The 26,840-nt window shown below is 41.2% G+C and overlaps 2 protein-coding genes across 2 annotated transcripts in view; both read left to right on the forward strand.

Annotated features, from left to right (window-relative positions):
* The window catches only part of LOC310965672 (arf-GAP with coiled-coil, ANK repeat and PH domain-containing protein 3-like), a 62,057-nt gene extending 45,582 nt beyond the window's left edge, over window positions 1-16,475 (forward strand). The window contains exons 11-26 of the mRNA XM_083939399.1: window positions 4,584-4,696; window positions 5,001-5,052; window positions 5,142-5,242; window positions 5,425-5,536; window positions 5,645-5,877; window positions 6,186-6,255; window positions 6,429-6,523; window positions 6,619-6,839; window positions 6,980-7,072; window positions 7,462-7,554; window positions 7,974-8,197; window positions 8,507-8,616; window positions 9,280-9,390; window positions 10,066-10,127; window positions 13,583-13,632; window positions 14,931-16,475. Coding sequence (XP_083795525.1) covers window positions 4,584-4,696; window positions 5,001-5,052; window positions 5,142-5,242; window positions 5,425-5,536; window positions 5,645-5,877; window positions 6,186-6,255; window positions 6,429-6,523; window positions 6,619-6,839; window positions 6,980-7,072; window positions 7,462-7,554; window positions 7,974-8,197; window positions 8,507-8,616; window positions 9,280-9,390; window positions 10,066-10,127; window positions 13,583-13,632; window positions 14,931-14,999 — 1,809 coding nt within the window. The 3' untranslated portion in view covers window positions 15,000-16,475. The remainder of the gene's footprint in view (window positions 1-4,583; window positions 4,697-5,000; window positions 5,053-5,141; window positions 5,243-5,424; window positions 5,537-5,644; window positions 5,878-6,185; window positions 6,256-6,428; window positions 6,524-6,618; window positions 6,840-6,979; window positions 7,073-7,461; window positions 7,555-7,973; window positions 8,198-8,506; window positions 8,617-9,279; window positions 9,391-10,065; window positions 10,128-13,582; window positions 13,633-14,930) is intronic.
* Window positions 16,476-16,784: 309 nt separating this feature from the next.
* LOC310966003 (ubiquitin-conjugating enzyme E2 J2) lies at window positions 16,785-26,523 on the forward strand. The gene is made up of 7 exons (XM_083939787.1): window positions 16,785-16,924; window positions 20,630-20,760; window positions 23,498-23,538; window positions 23,700-23,802; window positions 23,919-24,057; window positions 24,136-24,216; window positions 24,311-26,523. Exons 2-7 carry the CDS (start codon window positions 20,630-20,632, stop codon window positions 24,599-24,601), a joined length of 786 nt encoding a protein of 261 aa, XP_083795913.1. The 5' UTR covers window positions 16,785-16,924; the 3' UTR covers window positions 24,602-26,523.
* Window positions 26,524-26,840: the final 317 nt, after the last annotated feature.

Raw genomic sequence — 26,840 nt, forward strand, 5'->3', positions numbered from 1 at the left:
ATAATGTTTAATTAATGTATATTTAATTATTTTAATGTTTGTTTATGTTCATTTATTTTTACATTGTTTTAAATATATCCATATTTTTGGGAGTTTATCGTAATTCGTAGTATTTATATGAAGGTAGTAAATGTGTTGCACGTGCATGGGAGCAGGTAGCGTTTATAGATATAGATTTTTATTGCCAGTGTTTTTGGACAACAAAACACAGTTTAGCAGCTTTCAAGTATTGGCAATATAAGTATAAAAATATATAAAAGAGAAAATATATAAATTCAAGATAAATATATACACATATACGCAACGATGTGGTACTATACAAAAGGTGAAAAAGTAAGTGGAGGGTGGGCGGTTACTGCACTCTCAGTTCTTGGCGTGCAGTTTGGCATGTGGCAAATGGCAACATTTGACTTCTTGTGTTTCACTGAGACTTTAGCATCACTAGTAAAAACATTTGATGGCTGTTAACAAGGGGAATATAGACGCAAGTTATTTACATAAAAATCGTATCCAAATAGTTCAAAAGGTTTTTGAGTTGTGAAATCAAAACCAAAAATTGTAACAATTGCCCCCGGTCTTCCCATATTTCACTTCCTTTAACCATGACTGAATGGGGGTGGACACAAAGATACAAGCGCCCATAAAGTTTATGTGTATCAATGCGGCACATTCAACACTGGTATCATATTTATGAGCTGTGTTGTGTTGCATTATTGAACAGGTGTGTCTGTTATGTTGTTCAAGAGGTGAACAAATTAATAACAACACCTAAAAAATACCATATAACATTAAAAGAGCTTGAATATGGAGGATGAGCAGAACACCGCCATCTAGTGGCTTGAGTTCTTAGTCGCATCAACAAAAAATAATTCCACCACTCAGGTTGCCAGGTTGGTCAGACCCGGTCCAGTAGCCTACAGGAGACAGGAGTCTGTTTGAGCCTGTTTGAGCCTGTTTGAACATGTCCCCTCCGGCAAATCGCACCATAAAAACAAGTTTGACAGTTAGCCATTACAGCTTAGTAAAGATGAAAGTTGATGGAGAAAACCATGGAGAAACATAGCCATTTGGGCGTTTTAATGCCGTTGAACTCCTTTCTCTCAGTCCATGGAGTGAATGTTTGGCCTATACTGACTCTGGTTTCTGCCCGTCTCCGGTCACTCAGCTGCTGGGACAAAATAGCAGCTGCAGGATTGGCAAACTCCATTTCACCAGTGCCAGCCTACAGTAGCTGCACCAAACAACAGACAACCCTGGCAACCCACAATGTCAGCCGCCATTGGCTGGTACAATGTAAACAGAATGTGACAGAAAGTCATTGTCAAACACATCAAAAAAAATTAAATATTAATTTAGACTAAATTTTTATGGAAAAACAATACTTTCATTCTGTACCCCTCAAAACGCCTGTCAGTGTTTTGTTTTTTTAAATATAGCTTTTAATAAATATTCTACATATTAAACCTTTAACATACCAGAAACTATAGAAAGTGTATTTTTTAGCATATCTAAGAGTGATAAATTCTGCATTATAAATATATATTTTGGGGTCCCCGGTTTGTCTATAGGCCTTTTTGCAGCCTCCTGTTGAACACTTGTGTGCTGCAATCCTTCACGGTCCTGCTGATTTAAGGTGGGAAGAGGGGGCTCCCGGCTGGTGTTTGGGGAGCAATAATGTCAGCCTGATTAAGCAGGAATAGTTTTCTGAGCCGCAGACAGATGGAGAGCCGACTCCTCCAAACTGTGGAGGGAACCGCGGGCCTCAGAGGAGCCGGAGGGGAGCGGTGAATCGCGGTGTGGGGCGTGGAGGAGGCACGGGACGTAAAATATATATGTGTGTTTGATCTCCGGCAGCCGCGACTGGGTCAACGGGGCACGAGGACTCTGGGACAGCTGTATGATAATGAGCGCTCGCGCCAGAATCACGTCGGCAGGTGGCGTTTGAGCTGAGCGTGCTTTCGCTGCTGATAGTCTCTCATCTGGACTCGCGTGGGATGCGCGTGGATGGTGTTTCTCCCGGTCCGTTATAAACTGTGACATTTTAGAGATGCTCTTTTTCTCTGGCACGCATCTTAGCATAATTTTATTAAATTGACTTATTTAGTAGTTTATTATTACGTTTTTTTTTTTATATAATCGGTCATTATTGAGTTTGAGATGTTGTTGGATGTCAGTGTGGTTAAGATGAAGATATTTGGCAGCCTGGACTATACACTGGTGAGAAACGTCGTTTCTTTTGTTTTATCTCAGTTGTCTTCAGCCTGGAGTCAGTTTCAAGTCATTTTTAACAAGTTTTGGGAAATGGATGAATTCTAAATCTTCTTTTTGTTCTCATTAGTCTTCTTTTCCTCAAACTTTATATATTTTGTGGTAGCAAGTTACTTGAATGCATATGTGTATCTGTGGGTAGATGTGCACATGCTCCCTTTGGACCTATGTGTGTGTGTGTGTGTGTGTGTGTGTGTGTGTGTGTGTGTGTGTGTGTGTGTCTCATTGGAAGAAACACCACTGTAAATGCCTCAGAAGGGAGACAGCTTTTGCTTCACATGGCCTGAATGTTTCATGCACAAACCCAGAAAAGTGATACAATATGTAGCTTTAAATACACATAGCAGTTATATTCTGGTTATATAACAGTGTCACACCATCATCCATACAAAGCAGCGACGAAGATTGATTTTAATTGACATGTCTAGCATAATTGATTGGGAAACAAGCTATTTGTGGCATCTGGGATGATCAATGAAAAGGCCTTGATACTTTAAACAAAGTCAAAATGGCACGGAAAGTACATGATGACGTCAGTTATAGAATAAGTAATCAGTTAATAAATCATATACATGCCTATGTACACAGCTTGGCATATGTCCGTATTACCTTGACCAAAACCAAAGGCCCCTTTCTTTAACAACAGTGAGACCTGACCTCAGCCTCGGCTTCATTTCCGTGTCCTTGTTTTTTTTTTGTTGTTTCCCCCTCACTCGCTGAACAGGTGGCATTAAGTTTTAAATACCTTTCTTAGGAACTCCAGTTCTGTGTGGACAAAACAGATTAGAAACGAGATAATCTCTCAGTCGACAGGTAGAGGGGTGGAGAGGAGAGACGTTTGTTTTTGTGCGCTATCTCTTACCCCTTGTTATGATTAGGTGGACTTTTACACGTATTGCTCCACAGTGTCACCTGACCTAGTATTTATGAAGTGCCATCAGTCTTTTATAAGCTTCAGCTGAACTCTATCAATCATTTCTACACAGAAGGAGGACTGGATTTAGGAACAATTACAGCCACAATTAACTCTGTCAATGTACATGTGAACATGAAAACATTCACAGGCTTATGTGAGCATAGTAATTTAAGTAATGTTTTAAAGTGTAATTCTGGCGCAAAATCATCCCATGGTCTTTTTAGGTACTTACATACATCAAATATAGCTTCGCAAGACCATCCCGAGCTTGTGAGCTATATTGTATTTTACTCACAGATCAGTCTGGTAACATGCGGCAGAGAAGGAGTGTGCCCAAGCGACCGAACCAATCAGCGTTGGTTTTGAGGCAGCTCGAAGTGTGACACAACGAGAAGCAACTGCTCAGTGTAAACAGCGGTGGCTTCGGTGGATGAGATTCAGCAGCTATCGAGCAAACTGCTCACTAACGCCTTTTTCTCTTGGATCCTTCTGTTGGAATATGGACCAGGCACCTGATATTGTGCCTTTTACCAGTAAATTTGTGTCACACAAACGGCAAATATCCTTTACTGACATGTTGTTTACTTTTTGAGCTCACTCTGGTTGGTTGATTTGACCCGTCTATCACCACCTATGTTGACGATAGATGGGTCAAATCAACAAATCAGATCAACGAAGCGTATGACGTACTAACAGAGTAAGGTCAGAAATAAACAATATGTCAGTAAAGGATATTTGCCGGATGATTTATCCAATCATCAGCCAGTATTTCCGCCTATTCCCAAAAGATCTCCAACCGAGAGTTCCCAGATGGATATGCAGAGCAAATGCGAATCATTCAAATCAATCCATCTGCCAGAGTCAGGTTACATCAAATAAGCCATCGAGACAGTTTTTTTCATGTAACAACTATTAACGGAGAAATCCGGAGACTCGCTAACATCTGGACGTGGCTAACACTGATCAGCTCGGGGCATCACAGTGAACGCATTAAAACGGCTTTTTAACCACTAATATTGCTCAAAGTAACACCAAACCTCTGCAGTAGCATGAGAAGAGTCCTTACACATAAAACGAAGCACCAACCCAGAGTTTAGTCTCGTAGCAAAGTCCATTCAAGTCGATTACCAAATGCAATCCAAAAGGAAGGAACCCATTGGGTTGCTTTATTTGATGTATGTAAGTGCCCAAAAAGACCGTGGGATGATTTTGCGCCGGAATTACACTTTAAGACGGAACTGAAAGAAAAATAAATGAGCCATCATTATACTGGCTGTAGTTTATAGAGATGATGATGATGATGATGTTTTTGCCTTTGCAGTATACTGGCTCTAGGCAGTTCTTTTAAAATGAAGTCATCCATCGATCTTGTGTTTGTGCACATGTGTTCTTCCTACAGGACTTTTCTTATGATGACCCAAAGTTGGAATTCAATGTGGATGCGCCCAATGGTGTGGTCATGGAGGGCTACCTCTTTAAGAGGGCCAGCAACGCATTCAAGACCTGGAACAGGTAGAAGAGAAGTGAAGAGAAAGCATAAGAGTTTTTTGGAAAAAGCAAGAATATTTTTTTAATTTTGTAAACTTTGGACCGTCTATGAACTCACTGGTTTTCGTGTTGTTGACTTGTACCTTAAAAATTGATTCAAGAAGAAAAATGCCCTCGATTCGCCTTATTCCAAGAGTCAGCCAATACTCATCTAGATGTAGTAGTCGCCATTGCAATGACCTGTAGAGCCAATTTCAGCATGCAGACATTTGATTGATCTTGTTTATCTCAGAAAATGTCTAACCTCAGTCTTTCTCCCCTCCTCAAGGCGATGGTTTTCGATACAAAACAGCCAGCTGGTCTACCAAAAGAAACTCAAGGTGCAGTTTGATTTTGAAAACTTAAGGGGGACATTTTTGAAGGGTCAGTAGGGTAGAGTTGTTGTGACGCTCCTCTCTGCTGATGACAGGACACTTTGACAGTGGTGGTGGAGGACCTGCGGCTGTGCTCCGTCAAACTGTGTGAAGATAATGAGAGGAGGTTCTGCTTCGAGGTAGTGTCGCCGACTAAGTGAGTATGTTTTTGTCCCAACAGGATAAAGTTTTATGCAAACTAAACAGTCTTTTCAGATGTTCACTGGTCTGCTCAGTTATTAAATAACTGATTATATAATTTAGAATTAACTAATTAGCCAAGTAACATGTAGTTTTATAGCATATAACAATGCTAACTGGCTCTCTACAAACCTGTAGGAGCTGTATGATGCAGGCTGAATCTGAGAAGCTAAGGCAAGCTTGGATCCAGGCAGTCCAGGCAAGCATTGCCTCTGCTTACAAAGACATCGGCGACAATTATTACATTGAGGTACAAACACACACAGCAACAGCCCCATGCTAGCACAAAAGTGCTGTTTAATCACAAATCGATCCCAGATAGCTTCATAATCTCTGACCTGTCCACCTGTTTCTGCAGCGTTTGGACCGCACAGCCTCGCCCTCCACCAGCAGCATCGACTCTGCCAGCGAGCCCAGAGAGAGGGGGGAGAGGGCTGATAAGGGAGTTCGGGGAGGCGGGGAAAGCCTCCTTCAGAGGGTACAGAGCCTCCCGGGCAATGAGCTGTGCTGTGACTGCGGCCAAACGGCTCCCTGCTGGGCCTCCATCAACCTGGGAGTGCTGCTCTGCATTGAGTGCTCAGGGATCCACAGGTAACTGCACATGACAGTGTGAAAGGCTTTGTTTAGGGGCAATTTCGTCAAGTAACATATACATATAATATATAAATTAGCCGGCTCAAAACTGTTCCAACAGTGCAGCTGTTTAAGTAATTAGAGAAGGCTGTTTTTCTCATGCTATCTTGTGTGCAGCGACACAGAAAAAGTTTGCCACCTCGGGCAGTTGTAATAAAAGGGGCAAAAATAAAAAAGTAAAAAATATTCTAAAATGTTGTGGTTATATAATATAAAGTGCTTACACTTTTTTCATATAATCTCTATTTTCTTCTTGTTCCTATCAGGAGTTTAGGTGTCCATTGCTCTAAAGTGCGTTCACTGACGTTAGACTCTTGGGAGCCAGAATTACTCAAGGTGTGTCTCCCCCGTCACATACAGCTTCTCCTCTTTGTGCTTTGCTTTTTTTGTTCCACCAGAGTTGCAGTTATTATCCCTAAGTTAAATGCAAAACAATTTGAACTACTCTTTCTTCCTGTCTCTGTCCATCTTTGTCCTCCTTCCTTCCTTTCTTCTTCTCTCGTGTTTAGCTGATGTGTGAACTGGGGAACACTGTTATCAACCATATTTATGAGGGTGCATGCGAGGAGATGGGAGCGAAAAAACCTGGACCATCCAGTTCAAGGTCGGTCCCCAGAAGCAACGCACCATACTATCTGTATACAGCATGTCATGTCTCCAGTTATTTAAATTTGTCCGTTTGGTTTCATCTACCTTCAGACAGGAGAAAGAGGCCTGGATCAAGTCTAAGTACGTGGAGAAACGCTTCCTGAAGAAGATGAGCGGGAGTGAGTCGTTGGTGGAGGGTGAAAGGAAGTCCCGGCCCTGGAAAGTGAAGAAATGCCAACGACACAACAGCTCTGTTCGGGCTCCTAACAAGGCCCGTAGGAAATATCATCGCTACGAGCCTGGCAGCGCGTCACCTGCAAACCTCTCAGCTGGTCAGTGCAGATAAGTCACTTCCCCATAGTAGGCTCAATGAAATCAAGAGCTGCAAGATATGTGTGTGTATATATTATTCTACTAATACACTGTGAAGCTCAGACTGAAATCTTGTTATGATGTTTTGTCCTTTTGGCAGCAGCTGCAGCAAAGTTTCGCCGGGACTCCCTGTTCTGCCCAGACGAGCTGGATTCACTGTTTTCCTACTTCGACACTGGCTCTGGTCCTCGCAGTAAGTCCACTACACAGTCAGTACATACAGGCACAGTGCAAGATCATTGATTTTCAGTAGGATGCAGGTAAGAGTTCCTTACTGTAACAAAATAATTCACAAACTGAGGAAGGTCTTATTTCCATTCATGGCATGTTTTTAATTAATTGTGCAGTCCTACCAGTGATGGTGGTGCATGCGTGCATGCGTGCGTGCGTCCCCGCGTGCGTGTGTGTGTGTGCGTGCGTGCGTGCGTGTGTGTGTGTGTGTATGTGTGTGTGTGTGTGTGTGTGTGTGTGTGTGTGTGTGTGTGTCTGTGCGTGTGTGTGTGTGTGTCAAACTGTGTGTAAAACTGTGTGTGCGGTGTAATGATTAACGTGTCCATGGCTTGGCGCTGCTTGGCCCCGCAGGTCTTAGCAGCGACAGCGGCCTGGGAGGAAGTACTGACGGCAGCACAGACATTCTGGTTTTTGGCTCGGTGGTGGACAGCGTCACAGAAGAAGGTGTGTGTGTGTTTGTGTGTTGTGTTGTATTGTGAAGCCCGTTTCCTCCCATCACTTTGCAACATTGTAGCGTTGTGACTGCTTTTTGTTACATCTACTTGTATTATGTTTGACGTTTTATACATAGTTTAATCTCCTCTGACACATCTTTGAAAGCGTGCACAGGTTCTCACCTTGAGGACAATAAAATTGTGACAAATTAGAAATAAGTCTTAATGTTATTTGGTATGAGCTGTCAAGATCTAACAGTTTGTCTTTTATATTATATAAAAGTGGCACTGTATGTTGACAGGAACAACCTAAACAATTAACATAAAGAACGCTGGAACCATCCCCACCAAATTAAACCATTCTACATTCCTGTTTGCGTCATTCCCTTTTCTTCCCATCACTGCCATCATCCTGTTGCCTACCCTCAGAGGAGGAATCGGAGGAGTCCTCCAGCGGTGAGGTGGAGATCGAACAGGAAGTATCTTCAGACCCCGAAGACCCGAGGGAGCTCCACCCCGGGGCGCTCCTCCACCGATCCTCCCGTCTACACAACCTGCCGCTCATGGCGGAGGCATTGGCTCACGGTGCGGACGTACACGGTGCAAGTGAGGAGGAAGAGGGCAGAACGCCACTCATTCAGGCTGTGGTCGGGGTAAGAGAATGTTTTTCAGGCCTGTTGGATAATTTGGATTTAGCTGGAAGTGAGAGGGGTATTAGCTGCTGAAGGTGCTGGACCCAGATTTTATGGAAGCATAAACAGTCATAAACACCCAGAGCCATCAGACATAAAACATAACACTTCCCTGAGCCTAAGTAATGAATTACATGGTGAGGAAAAACTAAAGTGTGTAAATGCTAAATAAACTGAGGCCCTTAAAATGGCTTTAGTAATGTAATGTTGACTAACTAGATTTGAATACAAACAACTCACTGTCTGTCCGTCTGTTTGTCTCTCGATCAGGGCTCTCTGATAGCTTGTGAGTTCCTGCTACAGAACGGGGCGGATGTGAACCAGAGGGACATGAGAGGTAGAGGCCCGCTGCACCACGCCACCTACCTAGGACATACCGGGTAAGGAATGCCTGCAAAATGGGAGGAAGTTGTTAAAAGCCGTCTGCTTCCACTTCTGCTTCTTTGTAACTGCTGATTAAGATACCAGTCTGGATAATTTTAGAAATATAATGGAGGCACTAACATGCCCTTTCAAAAAGTATTGCATGTAATAACTCAGGTATGTGAGGCAACCATTATTCTCTGCAACTCAATTGGAAACAACTCACGTGATCTCCATGACGCACTCTCTGTGCCATACTACTACTTTCTACTACTACGCCTACTTTCTTGTAGAGTCTTGTCTCACTCTGGTGAGAGAAGTTCTCCCCAAATGTTTTCCATAGCATCATAAATGAGTCAGTTGAGATGGTTAAACATGCTTGGAAAAGCTTTAATTCCCCATGAAGTCATAGTTGTAAGTGGAAACAACAAAGAAGGAGGGGAGGTAGAATTTCTTTTTTTTTTTTTAAAGACATAAATAATTGCATGGATATATCAGTAAATTGTGTAAATAGACATCCACTCTCCCTCATCAGTTTATCTGCCCTCCTGGTTGTTCTGCTATTTATGCCACATGATTTTATGTCCCCATTCTACAATATCTTTCAGATTTCCCCTCTCACTGTGTGTCCGGTGGTGTCAACAGCTTAAAAATCACCTCTTTTCTCTGTTTTAATACAGTCAAGTGTGTCTGTTCCTGAAGAGGGGAGCATCGCAGACGGAGGTGGATGAGCAGGGTCATGACCCCCTAAGCATCGCCGTCCAAGCCGCCAACGCCGACATCGTCACCCTGTGAGTGATCCTAATTCCTCTTGAACTAAACCCAGTAGCTGATCCTTTTAACAAGTGACAAGCTTAGTTTAATTCATTTAATTCAGTTTAGTAAAATGGAGCCTGAGTGGATCCCATAAAAAAAATTGAAATCTAATAATCTGTGTTTTCATATATTCAAGTTAACATCCCATGTTAGCAATAACACACACTAAAGCATTAGGCTGCATGCTTTGAATTTTGTACAAAAGGTTTTAATAAAATGAGAAAATACTCATACACTACACAGGAGTATAAAAATAGGCTTTACCATGTGGTTATTTCATATAGAGCATATTTACTGAATTACCAGAAAACATGCTATATTGTAATAATATATATCGTTACCAAGATATAAAATTACCTACATCGGAATAGAAGATTATTGCCATATCGTCCAACCCTATTGAAAAACCCTTAAACTGTATATTTAAAAAAATCTTCACTCAAAGTTTTCTTACTAGCTTTTCCTTGAGCTTTCTGAGATGTGGTTAAAAGCCCGATAAGTTCAAGAATGAACCTTGACTCTTAAATATCTATCTAAACTTGAATTACGTCTGGATTATGAAAGCCAACGATTGATTGTCTGAATTGTTTTACTCACCGTTGTCTCTGCTCTCTCTTTCCTCCTTCCTGTCTGTTTCCTCTCTCCTTCAGATTGCGTCTTGCGCGGATGAACGAGGAGATGCGAGAGGCGGAGGCTCCTTTGGGTCAACCAGGTCAATACCCCGGCAGCAGCCCCACTGAGCAGCAGTATAGGAAGTGCATCCAGGAATTCATCTGCCTCACTATAGACGAATGCTAGTGGCCACTTCTGTATCCAGGAGCAAAGCTTGTGCTCTCTCTCTCTCTCTCTCTCTCTCTGTCTCACTCTCTCTCTCTCTCTCTCTCTCTCTCTCTCACTCTCTCTCTCTCTCTCTCTCTCTCTCTCTCTGTCTCTCTCTCTCTTTCTTCTCTCTCCCGCTAAATATATATATATATATTTCTCCTAAAATGGAAACCTAAAATAATTGTGTAGACGAAGTTGCCCCTAGACACTGATCTCAAGTCTGTTACCATTGTGGATCTAGGCTTACGGGCAACTTCTTGGGGGTGCCTGAGGGGAGAGAAGCATACCACTCGCTCATTTTGGGGTTGCGTTGTGTCATAGGTAGACCCCTGATGGACCTTTTTAACTCTACTGACAATACAGTCACCACCTCCATTTTTCTGCATCACCACTATGTTTCTGCTTGCCATTACTCGACAACACCCACGCTACGCTAGCTACATGACACTCAGTAAAATGGCATCTGCTTCGTTGGTGTTTTGCTAACAGGGTTATCCTGGTTAACTTATCATAACGTGGTGTAACCTCTTGTGTGAGGTTGTGGGTTTACTGTTGCCTAACAGCTCTTACCTCGTACCTCTGCATTAACCCCCCTACACTTTATATTTATCTATCCAGACCATCTATGTGACATCCAACTTACCCATGTCTTCTTAATTGGAGATGTAAATACACGTATTTAGAAGTTATATGGGTAATCTTTAAACTATGTGCTGTAGCATGAGGTTAAAAAATGGTATTTGTTCCATTACTTCAAGAAATAGAGTAACTGAGAAGCTGCAGTAGAGGTGGGGAGGGTAGTTTACTGTGTATAAAGAGCGGCCAGGAAGGGAAATTTAATGTAAAACTGTGACAAAAATACTGAAGGGCTTGTGGAGAACAGACCCTTGCCTGCTTTTTGAGATACTGAGTGAGTGAGTGAGTGAGTGAGTGAGTGAGTGAGTGAGTGAGTGAGTGAGTGAGTGAGTGAGTGAGTGAGTGAGTGAGTGAGTGAGTGAGTGAGTGAGTGAGTGAGTGAGTGCATGTATTAAAGAATACTGAGAGACAGAGTTAAATAATATGCTATGATACATTATGTAAAGGAAAAAAAGATACTGTGCACTTTTCCCACTTATAGTATTATAATTTTTTTCATTTTCAGTCAGTTAGTTTTTACATCATTCTTGTCTCGTTGTGTTATTGTTTATCTGTCTATTTTATTTTTGTCTTTTTATTTATGTTTTTCTCCCCAGAGGACCAGTGCAATGCATTCTTGGGTGCAGTTTACATCTGCATTTCCGTTTCATGATTGTCATTTTAATCTGTAAGCATTACTTGTCATTTATGACAGGAAGTCTTTGGATCACACGATGTATGTGTCATAAAAGACATTTTGCTTTAATTTTCCCCTTTGGAACGGCCTTACTTTACTATGATAATTGGCATTCAAACACACCACTGAAAGAGATTTTGTTACAGGAGCTTATCTACGGGAGTTCTAGTTACAATGTACCATTTTAAAATGAATTGCAGTCATTCATGCAGGGATGTGAGGACGATTTGTAAAGGTGACAAACCAGATCAGCAAAGATGTGAGGGAGTGTATAAAACTGTATTTACTTCTCACTTAAACAACTCTTCTGTTCACTTCTGTATACTATACAAGGGTGACTCTTGTCACCTATATTGTGTTGTATATACCCATGTTAGAGTATCCGTGGTGAGATTAATGAGCACATTTCTTTAAAACCGTTTAAACACTTGTGGGGTCGAAGGACTTGTATGCCTGGCTTCCCTAACTGGTGAAATGCTTGCAGTATATTCTCTGCATGCTTTGCCAGAATATATTTTCGGGAAGTTCAACATCGTTTGCATTCTGAGCATGATGAAATACGTTACTTTGGTTTAATCATGTCGTGCAGTGCAGTCCGGTGGAATAAGCATGAACCACCAATGATCCCTCCGGTGTCAGAAATATCTTACTTTTTGCGCCTCTATGCCATTCTTCCATCCACGGGTCAAATCTGTGGTTATTTCCTCATTCCTGGGTTTTTTTTGTTTTTTTTTTGGTTTCCACATACAACTTTTTTTTTCTGTTGTTTATTTTCCTCTGCCAAAGACTTTTTTAAAGGGAAAGTGTCTGACAATGTTGCATTATATCACCGTTTTTTTTTTGGGTTGTTTAAAAACTGTTCAGAGTAGATACAGCATAGTCTTACCATGCTTTGTGAAGTGACAGAGTGGTAGAAACACTGTTGGTGTACTCACATGTTAAAAAAAGGTCGCAGAAATGTGACAGACCTGGGAGATTTTGATATGGCAGGTGAAATTCTGCAATAGTTCAATGTACTGCAAGTAGAACCAGTCTAGGGGGTGATGTGAAGCTACTGTGACCAAACTGTTAAGGGCCTTCGCTCTAGCAGAAGTAGTAAATGTTGTGTCCATTGTGTGTATTGACATAGGAGTTGTTTAAGGTGCTGTTCAAAGCAAACATGCTGTAAATAGTACACTTGTGTATTTTAACTCAACGCCAACTTCTTGCCTCTCAGCATTCAATCACGGATCCTGACTGTCTGATCTGGTTTATGTCTGTATTTTTATTCTCTTCAAAAAAAAACAACAACATCAACCTGTCAGGCAGAACTGTATCACAGTTCTGCACTACTTGGAGGTGTTTTTCTGTTCACTGACATTTGGATATCTTTGGAATACTTTCTTCCTTGTCTTTAGAAGCACTGAGAGGGAAAAAAAGAAAATACGTACAATAAAACTGATAAACTCTTGATGAACTAACCCTGCTTCCTGCTTGTTGCTCTCATTTCTGTTTCCTGTCTCATCTCTTATGCATAACAGTCTCTCAACATTGCAGCAATATACAGTTTTCAAAAATGTTTTACAGACACTAAGTGCTCTAATGATTGATTTTAAATACATATAGCTGTGTAGAAATATTGTCAGATGTTGGGAGAATGTTATTTTTTTACAACCTGGTCTGGTGTGTCTTTTGGTCTGTAACAAACTTTTGGGTAGCACTTGGCTTATTCAAAGCATCACAATTCTTTCCTTCATGTTGACAAATATCAAAGTGTACACTTGGACATAGTAATACTGCCAGGTCAACGTCAACACCTATTTAAAAAATTACTAAGGTTTATGTGTTTCAAATAGTATCTCAGTTTCTAGCCTGCAGCAGCAACACTGTGCCTTGAATAATTCAGTGTTTAAAACATTTATGTGACCTCACAAGCATTGTTACACCATCACATGTCAGACATGTCTAATTGTTTGCTTTAAACTTCAGACAAGCAGCACATTTCCACTTGAATAAATAAACACTGACTGACATCATTGCTTTTGTTACCACAGGGGTTGCCACGGGCAGCAGGAGAGTAAAAACCAAGGATGTTCGGGATAGAGTGAGTGAAGCATCCTGGGCCGTCTTATTAGGGGACTAGTGTAATACTTTTGACTGTCTCTGCTCTGGTGGCTTTTGGTTTCTGTCGCACACACACACACACACACACAAACACTCTCTGGGAAGTGGAGGAGTATTGTGTCTAGAACGCGCTACAATGCAACATTCATGTACATTTGGAGCTGTCATTTACAGTATATTCCCCAAATCTTCAAACATCCATGTATTGCAGGTAACAGAGAATGGGTAAGTACACTTTATATCATGGAATGTGAATTAGTACATTATTAGAGGGATATTTTTGGTAGGGTTGTAAGAGGTACATGTCGGTGTATTACACAGTAGGTGGTGATCGGCACGCCCCCAGTTTGGAGAAACAAGCAGGAGGACAGGCACGAAAGCTAACCAATGTACTGCTGCTGACGGAGGCAGCAACTAGATATATTTTAGCCCGCTTTTTAAAAAAAGCCCAGAAAATCCTGTTTAAGTTTACAAGGAAGGAACTAAGGCAATCCTCTGCCCCATCAAAGCCACCAGGCTCATGTAAACTATTGATTTTTTTGGGTGACTAAATTATATTTAGCTGCTGTCCCCATTGACAGCCATACCATGTTTATCTTTCGTGCCTGTCCTCCTGCCTGTTTCTCCAAACTGGGAGTGTCCAGGTCCAGCCATCTATGTGTTACACTGATTCTTATACAACCCTATTTAAAAAAAATCTTAACTATCCCTTTAAGCACATGAATTCAGGTCTATTGATGGTGACTTGAATATGAACAAGACGAAAAAGGATAATGTAGGAGTGAAATGGACAGGATGCTCACCACTCTTTCCCTGTAAGTTCCTGATTTTCCGTTCTGCAAACTAACCAAGACTCCCTTTAGAAGGGTATTCTTTCAAAGAATGTGCATAAAATACAGCATATGTTTCTGCCAAGCAGGTAGTCATAAACAAAAGATGCTTCATAGAGATTAGTCACTTTAATCCTGAATGGATAGGTGTCAACCACCAAGGTAGACTGAGGAACTTTTCTCCATCTTGAGGTCATGCTTTTTGGGGGCTTTGCTCTTTCATGCAGACGTTTATCTGCTCTGTCTTTCTATGAGAATGTTGAAATGTGGGTTATTGGAGATTGCAGTATTTGCTGGGGTATTGCCCTCATGTCATCTCATTAAAAGGCGTGGTGTGTTACTCACTGATGTTAAAGGTAAGAAAAAAACAGCTGATTGGTTGCTGCAGTCTCCACGGTTCGCTGCAGTGGGAAAAACAACCTCTTGACTTTAGTATCCCCTGTTGCAGGTGACATCTCCTGTGTTGATGTCTTTCGCGAGTTTTCTCTCCTCGCGTCTCTCCAGCCCGAGAAGTTGAGGAGAAGGAGCATACAGTTCAGCCGCTGCAAGAAGCCACAGTGACCACTGACCGCCACTTCTTCTGACTACTCTTCAGTCGCTTTGAAGTCAAGAGGGAGGATGCAGCATGCAATTAAAAATGACATTTTGATCCTAGGGAGTGAGTGCTGCAGGCGTGAGCAAATGGTCAAAACCCTGCAGGCACTAGTTTCAGCTATTTCAAAACTTTTATTTGTAGTTGTTGTCAATAGCTCTTGTAAATATGTTAAGTCATGATCAAGATAATATACCTTGGTCAAATCAAGATGTTATATATTTCAAACTTTGCACTGGTGTAATTGCATTTGACCTGACATGTTGTTTTTAAAAGGGCATTCCAAAAACGTAGTACTGCACTTCCGTAAATTTGGGGGCCTCACAGGACACATAGGAAAACTGTCTCCAGAACTAGACAAAACAGAACACAATTGTTTCCATTATACTCTCTATGACGAGTAAACTAAGGGTATGTCGAAAAGCGCCCCTGAGGTCCTTTCCACACGGAGAGCGTTTTCCTGTAACCACACAACTTTTGTATCGTTTTTGCCGACCATCCACACGCAGCCTGAAAACGGTATCTTTTGTAACCAGATCCCAGAGTGGGAAGATTTGAAAACGTCCCCCTCGGCGTGATGTCGAAACCGCATACTTGATTAAAAGACGCAGTCATTGCCCCACCTCGGACCTCTAACCCCCACAGCGTTACATAATAACAACAATGCTGCTGCGTGGGAGAGACACGGTTCCACAGACTGAACTGTACTCTGAGCGACTGCATGGGAACGAATTAGGCAGACTACATATTTCTCTTTTTTCCCTGATGCTCTGAAAAAGTCGCTAAATCGGTCGCTAGTAGCTTTTTAAGAATAAAGTTGCTAAGAAAGAGTTGAAAGTCGCAAAATCCAGCGAGACAGTGTCTGTCTATGAGTGCTTTGGGGCGGGGAAGGGGCTCACAGCAGCACCCGCTGTTTGGTGAGGACACTAACTACAGTGATTTGTGCATCAGAGTCCAAAACACCACAAAAGTCTCCACTTACACCAGAAACAGTCGACAGATTTCTTTCTCGGAGGAAGGAGGATTTGGGAAGTCTCCAGATTTGGCAAGAAACTCTCCGGTGTTTGTATTATGATTATAAACAACAGCGGCTCCCCGTCTCTTCTTCTCTGTTGTTGGTGTATTTCTGTGGCAGTTACAGCTCCACAACCAGGACCGGCATGTGTATTACAGCGTTTTGAGTCTGTTTCACTGGTTTCGTGTGGACACAGATATTTCTTGAGTCCAGGAAAACTTTTTAAGAACGACGGAGAGAAAAAAAGGTTTTCGATCGTGTTGACCCTGAACTTGGTGTTAAAAATCAGTAGTTGCCCCTTTAGTATTTTATAGTTTATGTTGTCAACTGCAAAATCTGAGAGAAAATGTCAAACTGTTTTGAAACTTGTGGCAGAAATGAAATAAACAGGCTAAAAATAAAATGCCTAAAACAAAAAGTATTTGTGCATTTTTTTAAACGTTGCCTAACAACTAGAGGACCTCTAAGCTTCAAAAGATGCAGAAAAGGTCTTAAAAATAGACACAGACGACTTTGCAGTGTGTCAGGTATGTGTGTTATGGCTATAAATAATTATATCGTTATAATAGTTATGTACTTTTTGAATGGTTAAAAATGGGCATAATAGACATAGTCAGCTGGTGACAGTAATGCCCTTCCTGTGTCATGTTTCCACCTCTATTATATAAGCGAAGAAGAAACACCGGAAGCGTCATCCTTCCTCCTGCTGGCGACAGCTCACTAAAGCTACGTCGGTGTCATCGTCTTATCGGTCTTAGGGGGTTTGACAACAAAAACAACAGCCTTAATTCGTGTCCAGCCACGAATACCTGTTTTCACCGGAGTCTCTGGAGAGGTATGTCCGTACTGAAAGACTGCTAGTTCGTAAATGTGAAAGGTGTCGGGGTTTCAGCTCTCGTTTGTAAGAAAACAGTTGATGCTAACGCCGCTGCTAATGCTAATGTAGCTAAACACAGCTCCGGCCTGTGTGAGCTAACAACACAGTACACACAGGACTTCTTAACTGTGTCACCTGTCGGACAGTTTTTGTCTAAATCCAAACTTTCTGTTTAACCTACAAATATAAATGATGGTGTAATGTTTGGGGTTATTTTAATGGTGTAAAACTAAAGTCTAACTTCCTATCTTTGTAATCGTTTTAACAGCCTAAGTTAGCTTTATGTTTACAAGAGTCGTCAAAAGGAAGCTAACACCGGTGAATTAGCCCTGTGTTTATTGAAGCTTTTATTTGACAATACTATTAGTAAAAGCACAGCAATGTGTTAAATCCATAGAGTACGATTCACACATATTTGTCTATCCGACAATATGTAATTGTTCACTTGCAAATATAACTTACTCTGAAATACGTAGTCATATTTACGAATCTACGGATCCATTTCTTCATGTGAAACCAGGTTTGCACGTAACAAACCTGAATTACAATAAACATTTACAGCCTGTGTTCTACATATTTGCAAATCACTATTTATTTTTGTGGATATAACTTTACAAAACAAAAATACACACGTAAAAATGATTGCACCTCACATTTGTGAGGTTTGTTCTGCTGTGGTAAAAGTTGGACAAAGTTGTTTAAATAAAGAAAAAAGAAGCCAAAATTGTTACGTTGCTCATAAACTCACAGGAGGTGATCCACAAATAAGCAAACCTCGTTTCACATGAAGAAAGGGATCCGTAAATATGACTACGTATTTTCGGAGTAAGTTATTTATTTATTTTTGCAAGTGAACAAATACATATTTGCAGATAGTCAAATACGTGTGATCGTTCTCTGTGGATTTAAGTTCAAGTTCACTTTTATTTATAAAGCACAGTTAAAAAGACCTGTAATAGTCACCCAAAATGCTTAACAGAGCAGAGACAAAAAGAATGCATGTACAAGAAACAGGAAAACATGCATGTCATCACACATACTCACACACAAATGCATGTAGCACCTGCACAAATACGTATGCGCATACATACACATTCGCATACGTACACTGCTACAGTAGTCATAAATAACAGTGCAATGTTATGTTAAATGCACATAGACATTTTAAACAAAAAACTAGGCTAGATTAGAAGTCCCTGTGGATCTGAAGGCCAACGAGAAAAAATGTGTTTTTAAAGCACACTTAAATCTTCCATGGATCCTGCATGTCTAACATATAACGGGAAGCTGTTTCTTTGGCAGCAGCCACAGAGAAGGCACGGCCGCCCTTGGTCTTCAGTTTTGATCTAGGTACATCCAGCAACAACTCACTGGATGACCGTAGATCTGTCTGGATTACGGACCTGTATGAGTTCAGTCAGATATAGAGGAGCCAAACCAGTTCAAATGAACAATTAATAACTCTTTAAAATCAATCCTAAAGCAGATGGGAAGCCAGTGGAGGGAGGCCACAACAGAGGTTATATGTTCACGACTTTAAGTGCCGGTCAAAAGGTGAGCAGCCGCGTTCGGCACCAGTTGCAGGTGGCGGAGCGAGCCCTGGTCAAGACCAACATATAAAGAATTACAATATCGAGCTTGCATGATATAAAGGCATGGATGACTCTTTCCAGGTCATTAAAACATAAATAAGGCTTGACTTTTGATAACTCTTGACGTCGGCAAAACAAGCTAATAAAGATTTCAGAGGATCCTTGGAGGGAAATTAAAGAGGGAGGTAGATCTGAACATAATCCGCATAACAATGGAAGGATATGTCGTGCTTACGGAAGATAGATCCCTGAGGCAGCATGTACAACGAAAATAACAGGGAGCCTAGAATTGAACCCTGTGGCACTCCACATGTGAGGGGGGCCACAACAGAAGAGAAACGGCCCAACTGCACCGAAAATCTCCTGTCAGTCAAGTACGACCAAATCAGCATAAGGGCTGACCCTTTAATGCTCACATGTCGCTCCAAACGTGACAGCAGGGTCTTATGATCAACAGTGTCAAAAGCTGCAGTTAAATCCAGGGTCATTAGCACTGCTGCACATCCTGAGTCTAGGGTTACACAAATGTCATTAAAAACTTTAAGCAGGGAGCTGCTGGTCGTCCACATTAACATCAATGCTGTAAAAACAACCAGGCACACCCAGACACAATCTAGGAATCCTCCCCATGAAAGGATCATATAATAATGGCGCATTAGTGAGAGTCTGCAAATTGGTGGATACACTTTTGAGAACTCTGTTATGTTGAGTTTGAGAAATGTCTAACAGTCTCTGATGGATCATTTTTTTATAGGTAGCTAGGTCCCCCATCATTCAAAAGGTCAGAAATGAACACTATACCTTGGTCATACCACTCCTTAGGGTCTTATTTCTTTCTTTGTACAGAATGCTATTTATTAGGGAAGTGACGGTGACATAATTTCAACACAGTTCCCTGTGTTAATGTGAGGCTCATTTATTCTTATATTGTCAGCTGTTAATCACATGACACCCGATCAGCAAACAGTGGTGCAGCTGTCTGATATACAGTGGTGGAAGAAGTTCTTAGACCCAGTACTTAAGTAAAAGTGTAGAAATACTCTTTTACAATTAAAATCCCTGCATTCAGAATGCAACTGAAGTAAAAGTGCAAAAGTATTAGCATCAAAATGTACTTTAAGGGCAAAAAGTAAAAGCACTCATTATTCAGAATGGCCCATTTCCGAATATTATACTATCAGATTATACACATCGATAGGTTAATGTAAATATAACTTATAACGTCCCAGGTGATAAAGGTGGGGCATTTTTATTTACTTTTTACACTGTGGTTTAATCTGTAACAATATATGTAATTTAATTTGTTTATTTCTGTATTGTATTAATAATCTTGTAGTAACTAAAGTTACTAAATAAATGTCATGGAGTAAAAAGTACAATATTTCCTCCGAAATGTAGTGAAGTAGAAGTATAAAGTAGATTAAAATGGAATTCCTCAAGTACAGTACTACAGTAAATGAATTTAGTTCCTTTCCACGTTCCTGCTGATAGAGAAGTTATCTTGAGGTCAATGGGTTGAGATGGAAGGACATTTAAAAGTACATTTAAAGTCATGTAGCCCATGCATATTCCCATTTTAAACGGCAATACCTTTAACTCCTTTATTTTAAACTGAAATAATGTACTTTTTTAAAACTTGTCCAGGCAGAGGAAGCTCATATGTACTGTATAGCACCATTCCACAACAAGGCAATTCAAAATATTAAACGAAATAAAGAAAAATTGATAATAAAAAATAAATAAATGCAAGGCAATACTGAATAAAAATATTTGAATGCAGTGGTAAGGGAAATACTGCTGTATTTATTGTGTGCATTTTGAAGGGTCACCAAATCAAAGACTGAGATGAAGCATTGTTCATAGACTCTGAGCTCTTTGAAGACACACGTCATCATCATAATCTTCATCATCGTCTCGAACACGATGCCATCAGAATGTTGAAATGTCTGCTGTAAAGGAAGGCTACACTTGCAATTGATAGTCGTGCATCTGTGTATCAGTAACACATTTCAAAAGACCAAATAAAGATACACTTCAGTAAGTCGTTTTGACATGTCTTCTGATTCCTCAGATGAACAACAACGGGAATAAGAGAGCTCCAACCACAGCCACTCAGCGACTCAAGCAGGATTACCTCAGAATAAAGAAAGACCCTGTGCCTTACATCTGTGCAGAACCTCTCCCCTCCAACATCCTAGAATGGTAAGGTCTCCATCCTGTCAAGGTCGGCACAGCATTGCATTTCTGTGCTGGATTTTTATTTTTTTTATGTTATCGAAGGGGTTTAAACATCGACTAGTTCTGATACTGTCACTATGGGATCTCTTTTTCCAGATAAGTATGTGACCCATCCGTAGGCCTGTCACTATAACTCATATTGCTGGGCGATTAATTGTCCCAGAAACTAGACTTAGACTTAGACTTCTCTTTATTGATCCTTTGGGATGACTCCTGTGAGGAAATTGAGTTTCCAGCAACTTACAAAAACACAAGGGAGATATAAAAAATAAAGTACAAGATAACCGATAAACTCTTGGCTAAATAAATACAGAAAGTTTAAAAAAACAATAAACAGTAAGCAATAAACTCTTAGTCATATATATATATATGAGGTAGATATAAGAATACAGGTCAAATGAAATTCACAGAAAATGAAATCAGATAAGTTAAATGTAGAGGAAATTTATAAGATAAAATATGTTTGACTGTATATGACAGAAATGAGCAGTAAGATTAAATTATTGCTCTTAAGTGGTGGCTAAAGGTATTGCACAAAAAAAGAATATAAGTGTCCAGGTCTGTAAGAGTAGATTATTAATTTCACAGTGAGTGGCTCCCACTCCTTCCCTTCTGTCATCTTTATTTCCTCCTCCCCCCGAGTGAGGAGTTGTAGAGGGTGATGTCCTCAGGGACAAAGGAGTTCTTGAGCCTGTTGGTCCCACACTTGGGCAGGAGCAGCCTTCCACTGAACAGGCTCCTCTGGGTGCTGATGACGTTGTTCTGTGGGCTGGCTGCCATTGTCCATAATGTCCAGCAGATTGTCCAGTGTCCTCCTCTCTGCCACCGTCACCAGCGAGTCCAGTTTCATGCCAACCACAGAGCCTGGTCAGTTTATCCAGTCTGGAGGTGTCCTTTTTGGATATGCTGCCCCTCCAGTGCACCACAGTGTAGAAGAGGACACTGGTGATCACAGACTGGTAAAACATCCACAGCAGTTTGCTGCAATGGTGGGGGACCCGAGTCCCCTCAGGAAGTACAACCTGCTTTGTGTCTTCTTGTACAGGTGGCTGGTGTGTGTTGTCCAGTGTAGTTTATTGTCCAGCCACAGCCTGAGGTATTTGTATGAGTCCACAGCCTCCACCTTTGTAAACAGCTTACAAAGCTGCAGAACCAACTGTGTTAAATTGCAACGTGCACACAGTGAAGCTGCAGCAGCCACACGTTACAGACGTCTGTGTAGCAGGTAAAAACCCTGCTGCACCCTGTCTACGTACACTGGGCCTCCGTTCCTGTTTAACTGTTAGAAGATTTCATGCAAATTGAAATAAAAAACACACAACTGACGCAATAAATAAAATGAATGTAAACAAAATGCATCAGATGGTTATGTTTCAGGTGGAGATGGAGATTTGTTGTATTGGTGCATTTAGTTGCTTTTGTTTTCGAACAAATGCAACATATTCAGGTGAAGTGGTTCACCGCAGTCATTCTGTTTGAAACCGAAGTGTTCCCACACGGCAGCTGTTGGTTTGGCTTTGAAGCTAATTTGATCTTTTTTGAAAAACTCCAAATCTCAACTAGCGTGTTTGCTACTCACAAGCTCTGATGCTAACACCAGGGGTCCGCCTCCTCACACAGAGGCCGTGCGGCTGACAGGTGATAGACACGACACATGACGAGGGGTCAGTAGAAACTGATGCACCGGAGTGAAAACTCTTGTCATCCAGTCTCTCTGATGGAGTGACACAAGGAAAAATGGAAATTAACGCGGCTGGCAAAGTTACGATTAAAAGTTATACGATTAGTCGATTTATTGCTTATCGCGACAGGCCCACCCATTGGTAATAATTATCCTGCCCAGAATAATGAATTAATCATACTTCACATGACCCTTAAACATACTGGAATCACTTAACCTTACATTTTTTTACAAGCAAATATTTTAATGCATCACAGTCGATACTTTTGCCGTCAACAGTGCAGCCTCCTTCAGTTGACGCTTGACGTCACCCATCAACGCTGCTGACAGAAGCTACAGCTCGTCTCTCTGAGCACATGGACGCTGGTTCATCACGCACAACACTGGGCTGACTGAACACAGCTAGAGCTGTTGCTGGAGGACCTTCGCTACCGGATTTAGTAGAAAATGAACAAAGTAAAAGTGCCGTTTGGATGAATTTAGCATACAAAGCTAACAACCAGGAAAAGGCTGAGGATGTTAACAAGCCACGAGCCCTGAGCATTGCTCATCTGCAGTTTTTTTCTGGTCGCAAAGAGTTGGAAATGAACAGCTTCGCTCGGAAGATCTGCAATTGAGTCAATTATCATAGAATTTACATTAGAATAAAATGAATAACAATAGCGTTGCATGTCTCCAAAGTGTGATGTGGATTTAACTATGCTGTGAGCAGTAAACTCAATACGTGTTATCTACATCCATGCATTACAGACTGCAGTTAGACGCCTTGTGATCTAAAAAAATATGTAAAAAGGACGCTCCTAAAAATGATTGTTTAAGACAAGAAAATAAAGAAAGCTTTAAAAGAGGAGACACTGTGAAAGTCAGTAGAGTGTAATTCTAGGCCCTTACTAGCATATAAATGCAGGTCTAGAGGATGGAGATTTAACAGAAAATAATTTGTTGGCAGTATAATGGTGTTTTTGCAAAAATTTTGAAAACGTAGCAGCCACTAACATAAATCTTTCCTGTCTTCACCAGGCACTACGTAGTCAGAGGTCCTGAGAAAACCCCATATGAAGGTAAAGGCAACGAAACATTAAACAGTCTCTGCACACAGCTTTTGTAAAGGGACATGTTATGACAAGTTCATTCCTTCCATAATTACTGTTTTGAATTATGGGATTATATCTGAGGATGTGAGTTTTAGCATGTCATGTGATGCAATAATCTGTTTTCATAGGTGGATATTATCACGGAAAACTCATATTTCCTCGGGAATTTCCTTTTAAACCACCAAGTATCTATATGATAACCCCAAATGGAAGGTTTAAGTGCAACACAAGGTGAGTGTTTAGTTTTATTATTGATGAATTGATAATAATTTAATATCATTTAAAACAACTTTGGTCATTGTTTTAGAACTTGTTTGCCATTGTAACTTTACTTGTTTCCCCCACAGGTTATGTTTGTCCATCACAGACTTCCATCCAGACACGTGGAACCCTGCGTGGTCCGTCTCCACCATCCTCACAGGTCTGCTCAGCTTTATGGTGGAGAAAGGCCCCACCCTCGGCAGCATTGAGACCTCTGACTACACAGTGAGTGCAAATAAGTGCAATAAGTGCAGCACGGAGTGATGCTGTTTCAAATATTTGAATTTGTTTTTATTTTTCCAGAAAAGACAGCTATCAGCCCAAAGCCTGGTCTTCAACCTCAAGGATAAAGTGTTCTGTGAGCTGTTTCCTGATGTAGTCGATGTACGTATGAGTTGATGTCTAAGTTCTTGTTGTTTTATCTTCACTTCCTTTTTTATGACCTTTATTCTCCTATTTCTTTCATTCCCTCCACCAGGAGATGAAGCAGAAACAAAAGGCCCAGGAGGAGTTAAGCGCACGCACTCAGCCCCTCCCCTTACCCGATGTGGTGCCAGACGGCGACCCTCAGCATGCCCACTATGGCCTCCCCGCCCTCAACAGAGGTCCCGTCCCCCTTGCGGGCGCCAACGTCGCCCCTGGCCTGCAGCAGGGCAATCGCAACCATGGACTTTTAGGTGGCGCTCTTGCCAACCTGTTTGTGATTGTAGGCTTTGCGGCATTCGCCTACACAGTCAAGTATGTGCTGAGGAGCATAGCCCAGGAGTGAGAGGGGCTGGTGTTGTAGGGCAACGCTCCCCCCAGCAGGTGAGCCAGCTAGTGGACTCAACATTCTACAAACACACTACGTGGGGGAGGGATGTTCAGTCGTGGGTTAAACCCCTCCACAGCCACCACAACCACCACCATGGACTTTGGAAGACAGAAACTCAAAGCCGACCCAGCCATAAAGGATTGGGAGGAGGAGGTGGGGGAGTGGACGGGAGAGGCAGTAGGACCAGGGGATTTGAGGGGCTTATTAAACGATTGTGATCCACGCTGCGCTTCAGTGGTTTGTCAGCAGTAGGATGTGACTTGGCTCGTGGGTTGTGGAAGAGTTTAGAACTGAGGACATGGTTTGTTGCACCGTGCTGGATGCAGGTCACAACAGAAAGATGCTAAAATTCACCAGTGTTCTCCTGCTCATAGGCGCTTGTTTCTTAAACTGTTAAGTGGGTCATTTTCAAAGAAGGTGTCCTCCATACTATCAGTTCCTACGGGAAGTATTTCCCTCTGCAATGTTCCCTGGACTTTAATCAGACCATTTAGGGTACACCAACGAAAACAACCTCTTTTTTTCTCCGTTGTTCTTAAAAAGTTTTCCGTCCACACGGAAGAAATATCTGCATCCACACGAAACCAGTGGAACGGGCTAAAAACGCTGTAATACACATGCCAGGCCTGAACTTAGTGCTGCAACTGCCACCGTCAATCCATCTGGCGGAGTCAGGTTGGGTTTGACTTGATACTTGACATAGGTGTCAGCTGCCAGTAACCACAAGCTCAAGAACTGGTTTCTCTACCCCCACATATTTAAATCTGGCTGTCAAGTTTAAGTTTCTTCCTAGGAAGGTGTTGATAAAAAACAACTGAGCCACTCATCATACAGACATAGTGGATAAGCTCTGAATTTTACACACATCCCAGAAAGACCACTTAGACCCTAACTATCTATTTTAAAGATTGACCTGCCTATAGTCTTTGAGGTTAAACATGTGTTCAGAATATGTCTCTGTATTAAAAGCACAAATGTAACCTCATAGGAACCACCATGTTGGAAAGGTAAAGTGAGGATTTATAACCTCATTGATGACCTGTAAAAGGTCAGTAGGGTCTTTTAGTAGTCAGTGACAAAGGCGATGTACAACTGCAAAACAACGTGAACAAATATGAAAAACAACAATGCGATACAAGCAGAACCCTGTACACTTGTCATGTCTGTCATTGGTCTATTTTCTGCACCAAAGCTTACGAATGATGATGCATCACAGGCTGAGCAAGTACTGCAGAAAGTAGTCATCCAACAAAAGTATTGACAAGTGTATTTATATTTGTTTTTCTCTTTTATATACAGATAAAAAGCATAAAACTGTCATGTCTGTTAAAGAGCTACTGATATGTGGTTAATGAGTCCAGATGTTCTCTCCTGTCAATCCATGAGCCAAGCAGTGAACCCATTGTCTGCACAGAAGTAAATAGAGACCAGTACCTTTTTTTTTTTTTTTTAATTGGCTTAGCTGACCGTTATAGCAGCACTCTATATAGGTCCAAGTAAAGAGACACATGAATAGAACCAACATTTTGTTTCTGTATATCCTGATAATCTTTTTCTTTGTGTTTTTGTTTTCTTATTTATAGAAACAGCCTTGGTTTTTCTGTCATGGTTCTAAGGAAACGTCTCGTGTTTTGTTTGTAAAGTGCTGGCAAACGCACACAGACAAGTCATGGCCCCAGGCTCGCATAATTGCTGATAATGTGTGCATTGCATATAGTAAAGCTGGTTTTACTGTGTTTTGAATACTTTAACAGAAATAATGGTTCTGAAAGCAGAAGATTTACCTTTTCATCGTTCTTTTCTTGGAGCCTTCTTTAAAAAAAAACTGATGTTGATAATAATGATAATGGGAGTGTGCTTGTGTGATTATGCAGCCAATGCCCAAAATGTCCATGCTTCAGTTAATCTTGTGACATTGTATGTTTTCATAATAAATGCAAATAAATTACTCTGCCTGGCAGGGTATTTTAGAAAAACCACCTTTAGTCTGCATATGTAAGCAATCATACGTCCGAGGTCAAAGTTTAATTTTCTTCAAATTCTGACCCTTTTCAATATAAAGTGATTTCTCATAAAGGCTGTTATCCTTTGATTTGATGATGATACGGGTTCTGTCGAAGTTGACTTAAATGGAAAATTGTGAAGCCTATTAGACAACGCTTCCTTGGAAGTTCCACACAAGAACTGTCGTGAC

Source organism: Echiichthys vipera, assembly GCF_963691815.1.
Source record: "Echiichthys vipera genome assembly, chromosome: X".
Taxonomy (NCBI): Eukaryota; Metazoa; Chordata; class Actinopteri; order Perciformes; family Trachinidae; genus Echiichthys; species Echiichthys vipera.

Excerpts from the sequence above, each read along its gene's own strand:
- LOC310966003 (XM_083939787.1), top strand. The coding sequence starts at position 20,630 with ATGAACAACAACGGGAATAAGAGAGCTCCAACCACAGCCACTCAGCGA. Across the intron at positions 23,803-23,918 it reads AGGTTTAAGTGCAACACAAG|GTTATGTTTGTCCATCACAG; the intron begins GTGAGTGTTTAG and ends TTTCCCCCACAG. Across the intron at positions 24,217-24,310 it reads TGTTTCCTGATGTAGTCGAT|GAGATGAAGCAGAAACAAAA; the intron begins GTACGTATGAGT and ends TCCCTCCACCAG.